The sequence below is a fragment of the Aptenodytes patagonicus genome, chromosome 5 (assembly GCF_965638725.1).
Source record: "Aptenodytes patagonicus chromosome 5, bAptPat1.pri.cur, whole genome shotgun sequence".
Taxonomy (NCBI): domain Eukaryota; kingdom Metazoa; phylum Chordata; class Aves; order Sphenisciformes; family Spheniscidae; genus Aptenodytes; species Aptenodytes patagonicus.
The window spans coordinates 9,437,940-9,453,416 of record NC_134953.1 but is presented as its reverse complement, the minus strand read 5'-3'; the positions used below and the strand labels follow the sequence as shown (position 1 = coordinate 9,453,416).

Here is a 15,477-nt window from a genome sequence, read left to right as displayed (position 1 = left end):
AATCTTCTAGTAGATTAATATGAGGCATGGGGAGCTATAAACATTCTCTCATTATCTGTGCTCATACATAACCATTAAATTTTGAATTTGAAAATTTAATGTTTATGTGTAGAGAATCTTGCCTAAAGAAAGAAAAAAGCAGCTACCTTTTGGATTGGAAGAAAAAAACCACATTTGACTTTCTGTTACCCTCGTATCACTTCTTCCTCGTTTAGCCAAAGTTGGTCATATAACAGGTACCAGCGGTGAGATAACCAGTGTCAGTCAGTCTGTAGACTTTTGAAATGGAACTAGATTTATCCTAGAGTAGTCACTGTCTGATGCTATGGGATGCTTTCTGCTGGCAACTTGGAATCTTTAGTGACAGGGTAGAAGTTCTGCCATGCAAACTTCTGTATTTCACAATTTACTCTAAGCAAAGGCATGTGAGTTTTGTGGCAAAGTAAGATCAGAAGAATGATTGCTAGCTTTAATGCTTTCATTCAGGCACCGGTATGGAAATGTAGTTAAAACTGTGTAATTACAATTTTCTGTTCTTATGCAAAGGTCAGTGGATATTTTAGTCAAGTAAAACTGTTTAATGCATTTCCATTATCTTAAGCATATTTGGATTAATGAAGAATTTGAAATACTAAGACATTTAAGATTTTTACTGGCTTTGTGAAGTTTAAGCTTGATTCATTGACAAGTCTACTGAAACTTCACTTTCCACATCAGCAGAATTCAAATCATAAACTCTTGAGCACCACAGAGTAATGAAGACTTCCACCTGAGCTTGCAAGCATCTGTCTTTAGGTCAGAGTTACAGTGGTTAGAAATAAACGCATACTATGAAACCAGTGGGAACATAACAGAAAGGAAAAGCCAGGTTATCTATAGAACTTCACCCTGAGGCTTACAGAAGCTTCTAATCTTAATTCGGCTAGGACCAGTATACAGGGGAATACTACCAAAAATTCCGTTCTTGATCTGTGTTTGGCTTTTATGAGTTCATATCAGGCCTTAAAACACAAAATATGCTACTATTCAAAATACTTGGGGAAAAATACTATTTGCAACTTGTAATTTATTGTTAGTCGTTAAGTATTATTTGAAATCAAACTGAGAGGTGACTGCTTGACAAAAACTTATTTGCTTTAGACTTCTTATTTTTAGAGATAGTAATGTTTGCCTCAGGTCCCCTTTTCACTGCCTTACAGATATAAATTTTGTATTTTACAGTACTTTGAAACCAAGCCTCCAAATATTAATGTGGTGTTTTCCATCATAGATTCAAGTGATTGAAGATGACAGAAGTAACCGTGGGTCGGAACCATTTGCCACTGGAGTGAGAGGGCAGGTCCCACCTCTTGTTACTACAAATTTCTTGGTCAAGGATCAAGGTAAAATATTTTTCTTTTCCTAAACAAACAAAAGACAAACCCCAAAGAGTCAGTGACAGAACTGTCTATGTCTTTAAAGGAGAAGTTTGAGGAATTATTTCAGTGGCTGGGGATGTATGTCTTACCAACAGAAGCTTAGTTTGAAGTCCTGTGTTGATTTGATCTCAATTTAGATTCTCCTGATTGTTTGGTAGCTAGTAACCAATTTGCAAGTAAAAAATGTTTTCCAAGGTGGGTACCTGGGACCAGCGTTAGCAGGGATACCAGAAAGCAGCAAATGAAGCCTATTCTGTAGAGCTATATCAATGACAGTTAAGAACTGAAATTTACTAGGAATTATCATTTGAATTGAACTGGGAACTGTATTTTTTAAATCATGGGTGGGATGTGAGTTGGTCCATAGTTCATAGAGAAAGGATATTTCATCATTTAATTTCCCACGCTTTTTTGGAGATTTTAAGCTCCCTTAAAACTTCAGAATTGAATTCTACAATCAAGTGCTTTATTTTTCAACCAAAATTACAAAATCAAACAGTAGAAATGGTTGAGTTGAGTTTTCTGCCTATAGTAAGTTTTAGTCTGTAAAAAGAATGAAACAGGAATGCCTTTTTAGAGGTTTAAGTTGATGTGGATTCAAGTTCATTTGTTTTGAGTTAAGGGCTTTTATTATACATACTTAATCATAAAGAGGCATTTTGTTTGGAATTCAAGTTTTGCATAGATTGAAATTAATTGATTGTTTAGATAATCTTTTAGTCTCTGCGGCTTAACAACACAACTGAAGGTATCTTTATTTCTGTTCTTGAATATAAACTTAACTTGTACTGAAATTTGTGGGGATTTTTTCTTTGTTCCCCAGGTAACGCAAGCCCCCGCTACATAAGATGCACATCTTACAATATTCCCTGCACCTCAGATATGGCCAAACAGTCCCAAGTTCCACTAGCTGCTGTCATAAAACCACTGGCTACTCTACCCCCAGAGGAGGTGAGAACTGTGTGCAGAGTTACATATGCACTGTATGCACTCTGAACTCATCAGGAGAATGCTGTTAGATGTCAACATTTAACAGATACGTTGAGAAGGAATGTTTAGGTAATGAAGCCTAGGTAAACATTGGTTCTCCCACAAGCGTGTGGTAGAGATCTGTAAGGCAGAAGGATGTTGTGTTCAAAACATTTACTATTTTGATCGCCATGATAATTTCAGCTTTTTTGCAGTAACTGTCAAGCACTGTGATCAAATGACCAAAATACTAGGATGGTCACAAATGCGTACACTTCCATTGATCTCAATTTCTTTCTTGGCCTAAAGTATTTAAATGGTTACTAATCACTGATGTTAAGTCTTTTCTAGGACGTCAAGTTGTGGAATTGGATGAGAATGTATCAAGCAGCACTGGTTAAGCTGTCTAATGTGCATGTACATGCATAGCACTGTGTGGGGTGACAGCACAAGACTGAGTACTGGGCACTGCTGAGCTGTGCTTGTATTTCTGCCCTTGCTCTGTGCAGCACTTACTTCCTTCTAAGTGTAATGTGTGGCTAGCTAGCCTTTTACTCTGGCTACTGTGTAGCGTTAGCCTGCTTGGGGCAGTGACATAAAGACAAATGTGCTTGTTAAATTTGAATACATATGTTTGCAGTGTTCTGTGCCCTGTTACCTTTAGCATCTGCTGAGGGAAAGGAGTATCCTTTGGGCTTTTAAGGATGTGTTTTTGCTGTTGCATTTCATTAATGTTCCTAAACTATGGTTTGGATTTTGAAAATTGGTTTGTGATAAAACTGAGTTCTGAAGTTAATTCCTGTATTGCTATATTGTGGCTGGAATTTAAAAGGAGTGCAATAGGAGAATGTGGTCTCATTTGAGAAACCTGGAGGCTCGTGGAGCTGCACATTTTTTAGAGAAGCTTTACAAACAACTAGTTGTTAGGTTTCCTGGTGTGTTTATGCTTTGAACAAACACTTGTGATAGCCAGAAAAAACATTGCTAGAATCGAAAAACTGCCCTGGAGACTGGTCAGCTTCTAGCATTGGAAAGTTCTTTATGGCAAGGGCAAACTCCCTGTGGAGGGGCCCTTCCAACAGATGAAGGCTCAGCTGTTCAGAGCAATGAGACTGTAAATAGAGCTAAAGCTTAACGTATCAGTAATGAGAGGATAGATGTCTCATGGAAATACAGCATTCAGATAAATCTAGACTATATAAAAATTCAGCACCTGGTTGCCAGATACAGGACCTTTGCCCTATGTTAATGCGCAGTTCAGAAAGCAAAGCTTGAGGCTTCAGAAAGAAGTATCTCAGTGCCTTCTGTGAGTGAGTGGTTAGCGACAAGTTATGCATAGCACTGCATGTTTACAAACTACCCTTGTAGTTTGCATGCATGTTATTGGGGCAGAGGCTGAGGAAAAAAGCTTATTGTGAGGAAGTACAATACCGACATTGCCTGGCAGTCAGAAAACTTGAAATTTTGTTTCCTCTGAGGAGGTCAGTCTGGGCAACAGGAGCTGAGAAAATGCTGTCTGCAAAACCATTGTATTGTCAATAAATGATTAGTGGGGTTGAATGAGAGATGTGACACGACACATCTGTGGCACAAAGAGGAAGAAAGTGACTGGAGCATTTGCTCAACTCCTACTCAATGAATATGTTGTCTCTTAAACATGATCAGAGGTTTAGGGTGACTGAAAGAATTAAGGCTGGACACCTTTAGTGTCAGAAAATTTAAAAGTAAGTAGTTAAACTTCTTTCGAGCTAGATTCTTAGTTATGAAAGATACTTTGAACTATGAATGCAGCTTGTTGCTTGCACGACTTCTGTCTTAATTTTAAAGTGCTTCCTGCTCGTTCTGAGGTTGAGAAGCTGCAGAAGTTGCCAAGCATCTTACTCTGGTTTGGCTGCAAAAAGAATATATTATCAATAATAGTTCAAAAATGGTATCACTGCATAACAGTTTTGAGGACCGGCTATACACCGGGGTCAAGACAAGCAGAACTTACGGATATGCTGTATTTCATGGTGGACTTCAAAAATAAGTCTTATCAGTTGAAATTTTTTAAGATAGTCTGGATGCTCTGTGTTCTTGAATACATGGAATGCAATGACTGGCTTCTATTTTTTTTACAAGGGAAAAATACAAGAGGTCAAGAGTTGCTTTTAAAACACCCAACCTGTGGTGAAATGTAAATTGTATGCTCACTCCCATGAGGTTATCACAGCCATTCTTTGCATGGCTTCAGTCTTTTATGTTCACTTGGGATACATCTGTGCTGTGCAGTGTGGTACTCCTGCTAGAGCTCATGCTCCTCAAGCTGGCTGCTATGTAAGGTAGTGCAGCACCATGCGGAAGTACTTGTTTGTGTCTAAGTGGGATAGCCCATTAATGACCACAGCCCACAAAGAACTGCTGTGCTAGAGCCTGAGTTGTGAAAAGCATTTACGAAATACTTGTTCAGGCTTCCCCCGCCCCCTGCACTCTCTCCCATAGCTGCCAAAATGTTAAATCCTATGCAATGTACAGGGAGATAGTTTTAAGCTCTGCAATACATGTGATCACTTCTTTCTCATCATCATGTGACCTTTCTTTTCTTTTTTTTCCCCTGCTTCTGCAGACTCTTCCTTACTTGGTAGACCATGGAGAATCCGGTCCTGTCCGATGTAATAGGTGCAAGGCTTACATGTGCCCTTTTATGCAATTCATTGAGGGTGGAAGGAGGTTCCAGTGTTGTTTCTGCAGCTGTGTCACTGAGGGTAAGGTTTTTTCTGGAAATCGGTCTCTAGGCTTTATTGGAGTGGTCTTTGAACAAGATGCAAGCAAATAAATCTTTATCATGTTATGATCACTTATAATGTATACTGTGCTTTCATGTGTGTTTAGTCTTGTAAAAAAAAATCATTATAAAACGTGTTCAGTGCTCAGTTCTGAAATTATGTTCAAATTAAGTAGGTGCTTATGCATTGCAGTATTATTGTACCAAATTTCTAACATGAGGTACTTGTAGCATAATGTATGGTAGTTTGAAAAATTACTTATGCTATTTTCTTAGGGTATTTCAAACTTACATTTTTCTATGACAGACTGAGATGTACATCTAATCAGTAGCATGAGTTACAGGATTGTCTTTTTTGCTCACAAAGCCTGTTTAAACACTGCTTAGAGATGAGATTGCAGCTAAATCTACAGCTGAACAGGAGTGTTCAATATATGCCAGTTAATGTTAGTTGCTCTCCTAAATTAATGTAAAACATGCTTCCTTTAAGCAGAAGTCACTATGTGCAGCTCATAGCATGATATCCATAGATGTGTTTTGAAGGCACAGTGGAATGTAAGGTACAACGAACCTTATGGTGATGTTTTGAGTGTTTCATTTGGTAGCACTGATGGCGTTTAATGGACTGTTTGTTCTTATCACCTCAGTTATGCTGTAAAACTGTTTGTACAAACCAAAATGGGAAGCTGACGGGGGTTAGAAATGGCCAACTTTAAAAAAACTTTTTTTGTGTGGTGATTTTCAGCCTGCATGCATTCCCTGTCCCTGCTTACTCAGCAGCCGTATGAATGGCTGTACCTGTAACAACTGAGCAGGGGCAGAAAAGGGAGGGATGCTCAGAGACTGCTGATGAAAGCAATGCTGTGAAAATACAATGTAGTTGTACCTCATACTTGAGAACAATTTCTGTTTTCTCTGCAAAAACAATCAGGTAATTAGCTTGTACTGGATGTGTACTTGGAGGGGAGAAGAGTCATAGGTGCTTATATGTATAGTCGTAACAATGGCACTTTGGTTTTTTTTGAACTTGAAACTTCGAATGTTTAGAATAATTTAAAGGTGGTGAATACTATCATTACAGATAATCTCACTTTATTCTCCCCTGGAGCTATCTAGGCAGCTATAGCTGGAATACATTTTGTCACCCTAGCAATTCTGCAGGAGGGAGTCTCTGTCATGGTAGTTCTTGGGGCACAAGGGAAGTGCTTTCTTTGTTTATGCAGCTGACTTTTGTAGGCAAAAACTTAGCTTAACTCCAATTTTACCTTCCGATGCCTGGTACCAGCACAGGGCATGTGCTTACACTTTTGGTTCCTCCTTCTTAATGCTTTACAATCCACTGTAAGAAGTACCCTGTCTATTCTGACAAAAGGATTATGGCAGTCTCTGCACCCGAGAGTGCCTAGAAGGATTTACTCTTGTGCGGCATGGGAAGGGAAGGAAAAAGCTAACTCATACAGCAAAATACGGAGCTCAGTCTTTTGGTAGGCCTGAATTGAGACAATAATGTTGTAGCCCGTAGTTTGCCTCAAACTCAAATGTAACAAGTCATTTGTTACTACTTATACAAGATTCTTATATTTTTCCTTTGAACTAAATCCTTCAGAAGAATCCTAAGAGTGTGTTGTAGTGACGTTTCTGATATGAAATTTAAAATGAGAATGTAAAGGAGATTCAGGAAAAGTACAATAGTGACTATACAGTGTGCCACCTGGTGCATATGGCAAACTGGAAGCAGTTTGTCTGTATTTCTTGGCTTTAATGATGCTCTTAAATTGCATGAATATTTTTAGTAATACTTGCATGCTAGCACAGAGTGCTAGCTAGCTTTCCTGGAGTTTTACTTGAAACAGCTGTTGTCATCTTAGCTCTCTAGTCACAGTGTTTGTCACTGAACTTAATGTTTCTTCCTTCCCCAGTACCACCTCACTACTTCCAGCATTTGGATCATACTGGAAAGCGAGTAGATTTCTGTGATCGACCTGAATTATCACTGGGGTCTTATGAGTTTCTAGCAACAGTTGACTATTGCAAGGTACAGTAGTATGTGTTTATTACTGTATTTTGTTTTGCTTTTAAATAAAAAGCCTATTTTCCTAAAAGTAAGAATGACATGAATTGTCTGGGGCTGCTTTCTAGCTGGCAGAGATAATTAACAGCATTAATCCAACCTGCTTCATTGTGTAAGGTAATGTGCTTGTGTGCTTACTTCCCAAAGTAGAGGAAGTCTTGACCACACATGACATAATATAATTTTGTTATGGCTCCCTCTGTCACTCTCTTCTGGAGCTATATGAGCAGCTATAGCTGCTGTTACCTTAGCAATTCTGCAGGAGGGACTCTCTTGCGGTAGTCCTTGGGGAAGGAGAATGTAGGAGAGATTCACGAAAAGTACAATAGTAACTATGCAATGTGCCATCTGTTGCCTAAGACAGACTTTACCTATTGAACTTAACTTTCCAATAGTGGTTAAAAACACAAGAATATTGTGGAAATAATATATTGTCAGAGCTGGTTCACTTTTAAATTAAAGATTTAAATAATAATAAACTTCTAAGGAATAGGAAAAATATGTGCAAGGTGTTTATTAAAGCAACTTATATCTGCTGAAATAAATGCTGGGAAAATAAATACCTAAATGTTGCAACTTTATACTGGTTACCTTCTGATGCCTTAGCTTTACTTTGAGTTAAGAGAAGAACCAATTATCTTGCTTCTAACAGCGTAAGAAGCATTTTTAAATCAAATGAGATGCGATCTTCCCAGATTTCTTGAAAGTTCTTCTGTTTTGCTTTTCTTCTGTGTGCTCCTTCCAATATGACCTAGAGATTTCAGAAAACTGTTGACTGAAACAAGTTTTTATTTCCCAAAGCAAACCTGATATTTAAGTAGAAGGGAACGGTTGCAGTTCTTGGAGAGGAAAATCTTTTGCTTTATAGGTGATTTTCATCAATATAACAAGTCTGGTCAGATTCCAACGTCTTGAGAACTGGCAGGAAACTTCCCCGTCTACTTCCCCTATCTGGCCTAGTCATGTAAATGGATGATTTAGTTGTGACTAGCCTGTTCTTCACTGAGCAATGGCAAAATTACTCTAGGGCATGTAACACCGGTCCATTTCAAGCACAGTGTGCTTACATGTCTGTTAGTTGGGCAGGGATGGGAGAATGATCTGAAGAAACAATTAGTGCTCATGAGTAGAAAAGTACATGAAAGCTATTAGAGTTTTGACCAGCATTCATTTGTCCACGTTGCAGCCCACATAACAGCTCTGTATTATGTGGCCATAATGTGACTTCTTCCCTCTCTTCCACAGAATAACAAGTTTCCCAGTCCACCTGCTTTCATTTTCATGATTGATGTGTCTTACAATGCTGTGAAGAGTGGCTTAGTGAGGCTAATATGTGAAGAATTAAAGTCACTCCTAGATTACCTGCCCAGGTAGGTATATTGTATATACTGTAGCCAGTCAAAATGGGGGAAACTGTCACTTTTTCCCTTTAAAAAAAGCTAGAAATTAAAACAACATCTTTCTGGGTCCCTTTCTAGGTGAAAATGAATTTTCCTTCCTTTCGTTTTTCCCGTATCCCTTTTTGTGTTGGGTTCTGTGTAATGATTTCACTGTCTACTTAGATGTGAAGGCAAGCATGTCTCTTACAGGGAAGGCAACATGGAAGAATCAGCCATTCGAGTAGGCTTTGTCACCTACAACAAGGTGTTACACTTCTATAACGTGAAGAGCTCACTGGCACAGCCACAAATGATGGTTGTCTCAGATGTGGCAGATATGTTTGTGCCACTCCTTGATGGTTTTCTGGTGAATGTGAACGAGTCCAGGACAGTTATTGCGAGGTAATAAAATTGATTTATAATGTGTGTAGTAAACTTTGTTTGGTAGATTCAAGTGTTGCATGCTTATTTGCCATGTTATTCACCTAGAAGTCACTCCGTGTATTTTAGCTTCCTATACTCTTTGAGATTAAGCTGGCAAAGTAGGATGGGAAAATTCATGGGGTAAGGGTGTATTTGGCTCGTAGCCCAGCTTGGCAGAGGGTATATATAAGAGGATTTAGTGCAGAAGGGCATTTCTGTGAAAAAAGAAAACACAACTAGAATGATGCAGAGTGAAAGTCATAAGAATACTGAATCACTGTCTTTAAGGCAGCTGCCTAAATAACTGTAAACGGACACAACAGTGGTGTCTAATTTTGGTTCTGTGGAGAAAATTGAATGAGTGGGATAGAGAAGATAAAATCTAGAAGGAAAGAAAGAGAAATAAGCAAAGTTTTGGCAAACTATTTAACATGATACTTGAACTGTAATTAAACTATGGTGTGTAGCTAACTACGTTTACGACCTGGCATTGCATGTTTTTAAAGAAAATTTCTAGCCTGTTTTGTGCATTAACAAGCATAAATACAAAATTGTGGATTAAACCTATTAATCTTTGAATAGTACACAGGATTCTTGGCAAACAGAGGCCAAGAGTCACTAGTCTTTCCTAAGAGTTTACGTACCAATATATATTGGAATATATTAAAAGAGCAGGAATACAGAAGAGCTATTAAAGTAGGCATCAGCTGAGGCTATACAGCAAGCACTGAGGATATGGATTAGAGAAGCCAATGAAGAATCACAAAGCATCATTTTTTTCACAGATAAATGATGAGATGCTGAATACTGTAAAAATTATGCAAATTTACAGACACAGTAGGGACTTCTGTCTCATGGGTCATCAACTGCAACTGTGTGGCTTTTCCAATGAAATGGAATCTTGAATTCCTCCTTTTTCTTGTTCTTTGCTAGTTTGCTGGATCAGATTCCAGAAATGTTTGCAGACACAAGAGAAACAGAAACTGTTTTTGCACCTGTGATTCAAGCAGGACTGGAGGCGCTGAAGGTTAGTAAATGCATTGTCATGGCAAATTGTTTTCAGTCCGAGTACTCTGAAGTTCATACTCTGCTAACACACACTAAGACAGACAGTTCTAAAGCTTTTTGTAAGTCTCCTTGTGGTAGATGTGCTACATGTAGGGAGTGCTTGGCTCATTCTTCAAGTGCATGTACCTCTGGTTCTATGTAGCTAGCTATCTGTTCTCTACCCAATTTTTTTTTAATAATTTTTGTTCAAAGTACAAGACATACGGCTTAATTCCAGTTATCTGGCTGGGTTTTGCTTTGAACAGTTTATAGAACCTACAAAAAAATAAAGACCTTCCAACATTAAAACCAAGAGCTGAAGTCAGTCATGTCTCATTGAGGAGTTCTGTAACATGGTGTCTTTCTAATCCTGTGCTTAAAGCTCTGGTATAATCTTAAATAAAAATGCAATCTGTTGAAGTTGCCCACAACAATGTGCTAACCAAGTAAACCTTTCCTAAAGTTCTTCCATTGCAGTACTTCATCCAGATAATTACATGCATGATCTAACTCCGACTCGTATATACTGATTGAATTGATTGCCTGTATGATTCCATCCAAAACTGTTCATGTAGCTCTATTTGTCTGTTATGTAAGTCCTTAGAAGTCTCTCTTAAACTCAATTTTCATGACAATTGTTCAATCAAGAAATAATATAAATTACTGATTGATTGATTGTTTACATACTGCATGTGTCAGAGAAAATAACCTACTAAATATTGGCTAGTGTTGACATAGGTTATTGATTTAAAATTAATGATCTGTTGAAGCTTAGATTACAAAATCCTTTGCCATTTCTGTGACTCTCTTCCTTTTCCACGAACTCAGTAGCTGCAAATCAGAGAAGAAAGCAATCTAACACGTTTGCACAAAACCTTTTGTAGCTGAGTCCTGCTTACTGCTCTGTGTCTCCTTGGAGCCAGTCCTTTTCTCCCTGCCACGGAAGTAGCACAGGTCCAGTAGAACTGAAACTTGCTTTTCTGTAACTGAGCAGTAAACTGTGCTCCCTGTGTTGGAAACCACTGAAGTAACCAAGTGATCACTGAGCCTGTGTGTCTGATAAAGCGCCTTCCTGACATAAAGAAGTGATGAGGATGCTTGAATGCTTGTTCTTGAATCACAGTTTCCCTTACAATTTTTATAAATGTTTCTAACTTGCACTTTTTGCACTCGCTTTCCTTCAGGCAGCCGAGTGTGCTGGCAAGCTCTTCATTTTCCATACCTCTCTGCCCATCGCAGAGGCCCCAGGGAAGTTAAAGAACAGGGATGATAAGAAACTGATCAACACAGATAAGGAGAAGGTAATAACGACTTGCATGATGCTTACATTACAGGTCTATATTATACTCTTTATGAGATAAAATAACTCTGAAGCAACATTAAAAAAAATACAAGGGTAGCATGTAGTGTAACCATCCCAACTAATATCTTTTAACATTGCACTTTTACCTTCTGTTCTCAAGCAGGGCTGTGTAGACTTGACATCATAAGGACAGCTCTGGTATGAGAACAAGAAGAGATAGATCTAGGTTCTTATACAGGATAAAATATTGTAGCTGGGTTGAGCACATTTACTTTAACTTACAATTAAAGCAAAGATGTGTAGTAATTTTCGTAATATTCAACAGTTCTTCAAGGGCAGGGTCAGGAAGAATTTATATGATCCTAACTTCCCTGAAGAGAGACTTAAAGTATAAAAGTGTTTTGACTGGGATTGTAAACTAGATCTCACTTTCTTTTTCTTACCACAAACTTCTGACGTCACCTCTGACTTCCTTTCTTAGACTTTATTTCAACCACAGACAAACTTTTACAGTAACTTGGCCAAGGACTGTGTGGCCCAGGGCTGCTGTGTGGATCTGTTCCTATTTCCAAACCAGTATTTGGATGTGGCTACACTAGGTGTAGTAACTTACCAGACAGGAGGCTCCATTTATAAGTATGCATATTTCCAGGTAAGAGTGACATTGGCTGACTGGTATTTGATCTAAATAAGAATTATTGTTTAGTTAAGAGTTGTTTTTTGTAGTGTGAACCATAGTGAGCAAGTACTTATTTGGAAATAAATTGCTACTTAAATGTCAAGATTTTCACCAAAATTATTTTGTTAGCTTTATGTCTTTACACAAATTATCTCTATTAATAACAAAAACAACAACAAGAAAAGCTATGCTGTTAACTTTTAGCACAATATTTCATTAGCAGGGCACTGAGCCCTGTATGATGGCTGAGTTTTAGAGTAAGACTGCAGGAGATAGTATCTGGTTTTAAATTACTTTATGATTTATGGAGCAGCTCTGATTTATGGGATTATGAAACTTGAATTATTGTTTGTGTTCTAGCTGGAGATAGACCAGGATAGGTTCCTGAATGACCTGAGAAGAGATGTCCAGAAAGAAGTGGGATTTGATGCTGTAATGAGAGTGCGCACAAGCACAGGTGGGTGTTAGCGTGAATGAGTCTTAATAAATTGACCACTTCAGGCATGTCATATGGGAAGTAACAGATTTTTCCCTAGTTTCAAACATCTTGAGACTAGGCTATGCAAAAAGCTCTGCTAAAGCTTTGAAATTCTAAGACTTTTGTCGAGACCGGGCAAAGATCCCTGCTGAAATCTGTCAAGATAACTTAGTGTCACCGATGACAAGATTTTCAGGGCTCCAAAGGCTGTCTGTCTTGTTACTCTGTTGAAAATAGTGGTTCATGTTGGGGTTTTTTCTTTTTTAGGTATTCGAGCAACTGACTTTTTTGGAGCTTTCTATATGAGCAACACAACTGATGTAGAGATGGCAGGTTTGGACTGTGATAAAACAATCACAGTGGAATTCAAGCACGATGACAAACTGAGTGAAGACAGTGGTGCACTCCTTCAGGTGAGGGAGTAGGCTTCCTAGGAGAAAGAAGTGAGCTGACAATTTAGAATTGTCAACAAAACTGTGTCAAGGGGGAACCAAATCTCACCGGGGGAGAATGCCAGTTGCAGAAGAGGATGAGGTTGCTCTGAACTGAATTATTAGACACTCCTTCAAGGAACTGTTTGTTCTTTTTTCTGCCCCTTACTATACCCTTAACCTTTCAGCATACTTGTTCTCAGGGTGACCTAGACTGCTTCAAACTACAATCTGTTTTCCAAGACCCAGTTCCCTTAATACAAACTGCTAACATTGCTGCTTGTTATCTTTCATTGACCCTGATTCTTAGCATAAGCTTTAAGCTTATTGTGCAGGTCTTTTACATAATTCTTATTTGTTTAGGCATCTTGAGTCCTAGTTTTTAATGAAGTATATTCAAATCCTGCTTTTCTTATTGTAGCAGGACCTTATTTTTCTATATCCTGGCATTTTTGTCTCCTACAGTGTGCTCTGTTATATACAAGTTGTGCAGGACAGCGACGACTCCGCATTCACAACCTCTCCTTAAACTGTTGCACGCAGCTTGCTGACCTCTATCGAAACTGTGAGACAGACACGCTCATCAATTACTTGGCTAAATATGGTAAGGGTAAATATGGTAACAAGAATTGCAACCTTTAACTGCTGTTAAAATGCCTGTTGTCATCCAATGACACCTGTTTATTCTCTTTGTGTCAAATGTCAGGTGACAATCCTGATACTTCAGTCATTTATGGGAAAGAGTATAAAGCTGTGATGATAGTATTGTTGCTTAGGACAAGAGGTACAGAGAGGTGGTAGGCTTTATCCTTCATACAAATTCTTGTCTAATTTTTTTTTAATAGAGGTTTGTATTGACAGCTGTCTGAATTCATCCTCGTATTTATTTTTGGACTGGTTTAGTTTGTTCTTTAACTGTTCCAGAATTTTGCTCTGGGAATAGGAAATGGTGGCCTTTGCTCATAGATCTGGGTTAAATATCATACTTTTATGCATTGTATCCTATTTGCCCTTTCTACTTTGCAGTACAAATCCAGCAGAGATTTAGAGTTGTGTATGTTTATCACCATTAAAATGTAAGAAACAGTCCATTTTCAGTCCATTAAAGAAAGATGGCCAGGTTATAAAAGGAGTTTTTATAGTACCGCATGCTTTCAAGTATGACAAAATGTATTTTAAAGTACATGGGAGATAGAGAGTTGAAGAATGAGCTTCTTCAGGTCTTCAATAAGAATGTATCATCTCTTTCCCACAAGTTTGAAGGGGAGGGAAAAAATACTTTAATAAACAATAGTTGTTTAGATTTACTTTGTGGAAGTAGTGTTGGGTTTTTTACTGTTCATGAGCAATCACTTGATAGCCATTTCTTTCCTCTTTCTGTGCAGCATATCGTGGAGTTCTGGGTAGTCCAGTAAAGACTGTACGAGATGCACTGATCAACCAGTGTGCCCAGATCCTAGCTTGCTATCGAAAGAACTGTGCTAATCCCTCTTCTGCTGGCCAGGTAAACTCTGATGCTTTCGTTTGAATCACAGGCTCGGGTATTAAAAGGTGATGAGAGCTGCTTCCTACTTAACCTACTCAAAAAAAGTCAATCGCTTTGCTCAGCAGAAATTTGCAAAGAGAAGTCTTGGGGAAGTAGAGAGACTGCAAGTAAAACTGTAGTTGAGAATGGGTTCTTGGACATCTGTCTGGAGCCCAGGAAGCACTGCCTGCTCCAGGGAAAAGTTTTGTTACTTTTGCAAGTCCATGATATAACTAGACTATCAGCTTTCACTCCTCACAGCTGTACCACACTTTGTTGGTTCATACAAGCCTCGTTTTGTCAAACATAAGTTTATTCAGCAAGACAGCTGACCAACTTCTGTCTGCTTGTGACTTGTAGCTGATCCTCCCTGAATGCATGAAGCTGCTTCCTGTGTATTTGAATTGTGTGTTGAAGAGTGACGTCCTTCAGCCTGGTCTGGAGGTCACAACGGATGACCGTGCCTACATTCGTCAGTTAGTCACATCCATGGATGTGGCAGAAACAAATGTTTTCTTTTATCCCAGGCTTTTGCCCCTGGTGAGTAATTCAGGATATCCTTACCACTTGAGACTTGCTGTTGTCTTGACTTGTCGTAAGGACTGGCATTTATATTTTAGCAAGGGAAAGCGATTTGAGAAGCATTTGGGATCTGCCATCTGTTGGGATACTTCACTTAATTCCACTCAGTGATAGATGCATTACTGCATCTTGTGAATTTGCTGGGGGATTTTTTTCCTGAGCTGTGAGCATGTGACTAGTGGCAAAGATGACACTTTTGACCCTTTCGTAGTCTTTTAAAAGTCCTAAAGCTTGTAACTCTTCTAATTCTTGTAACCTCTTGTAACTTTATGTAGTAATTTTCATCATTGCAGGGCAACTCCATGTTCTGTTCTGACTTTTCAGTACCATAGTTGCTGGAATAACACTAACAACTAATTACATTCCTACTCCAGGAGGAGTTGGAAGTAAGAGTAGTTTCACAGCAGC

General features: G+C 38.6%; 1 protein-coding gene across 3 annotated transcripts in view; it reads left to right on the top strand.

Moving 5' to 3' along the window:
- The window catches only part of SEC24C (SEC24 homolog C, COPII component), a 39,050-nt gene that overhangs the window by 20,121 nt on the left and 3,452 nt on the right, over window positions 1-15,477 (top strand). For all 3 annotated transcript variants that reach the window (XM_076338508.1, XM_076338507.1, XM_076338506.1), the window contains 14 exons: window positions 1,271-1,382; window positions 2,242-2,369; window positions 4,993-5,131; window positions 7,071-7,186; window positions 8,468-8,592; window positions 8,812-9,003; window positions 9,958-10,051; window positions 11,256-11,372; window positions 11,856-12,026; window positions 12,414-12,510; window positions 12,799-12,944; window positions 13,428-13,566; window positions 14,348-14,466; window positions 14,848-15,027. In XM_076338508.1, the coding sequence (XP_076194623.1) occupies window positions 1,271-1,382; window positions 2,242-2,369; window positions 4,993-5,131; window positions 7,071-7,186; window positions 8,468-8,592; window positions 8,812-9,003; window positions 9,958-10,051; window positions 11,256-11,372; window positions 11,856-12,026; window positions 12,414-12,510; window positions 12,799-12,944; window positions 13,428-13,566; window positions 14,348-14,466; window positions 14,848-15,027 (1,875 nt within the window). The remainder of the gene's footprint in view (window positions 1-1,270; window positions 1,383-2,241; window positions 2,370-4,992; window positions 5,132-7,070; window positions 7,187-8,467; window positions 8,593-8,811; window positions 9,004-9,957; window positions 10,052-11,255; window positions 11,373-11,855; window positions 12,027-12,413; window positions 12,511-12,798; window positions 12,945-13,427; window positions 13,567-14,347; window positions 14,467-14,847; window positions 15,028-15,477) is intronic.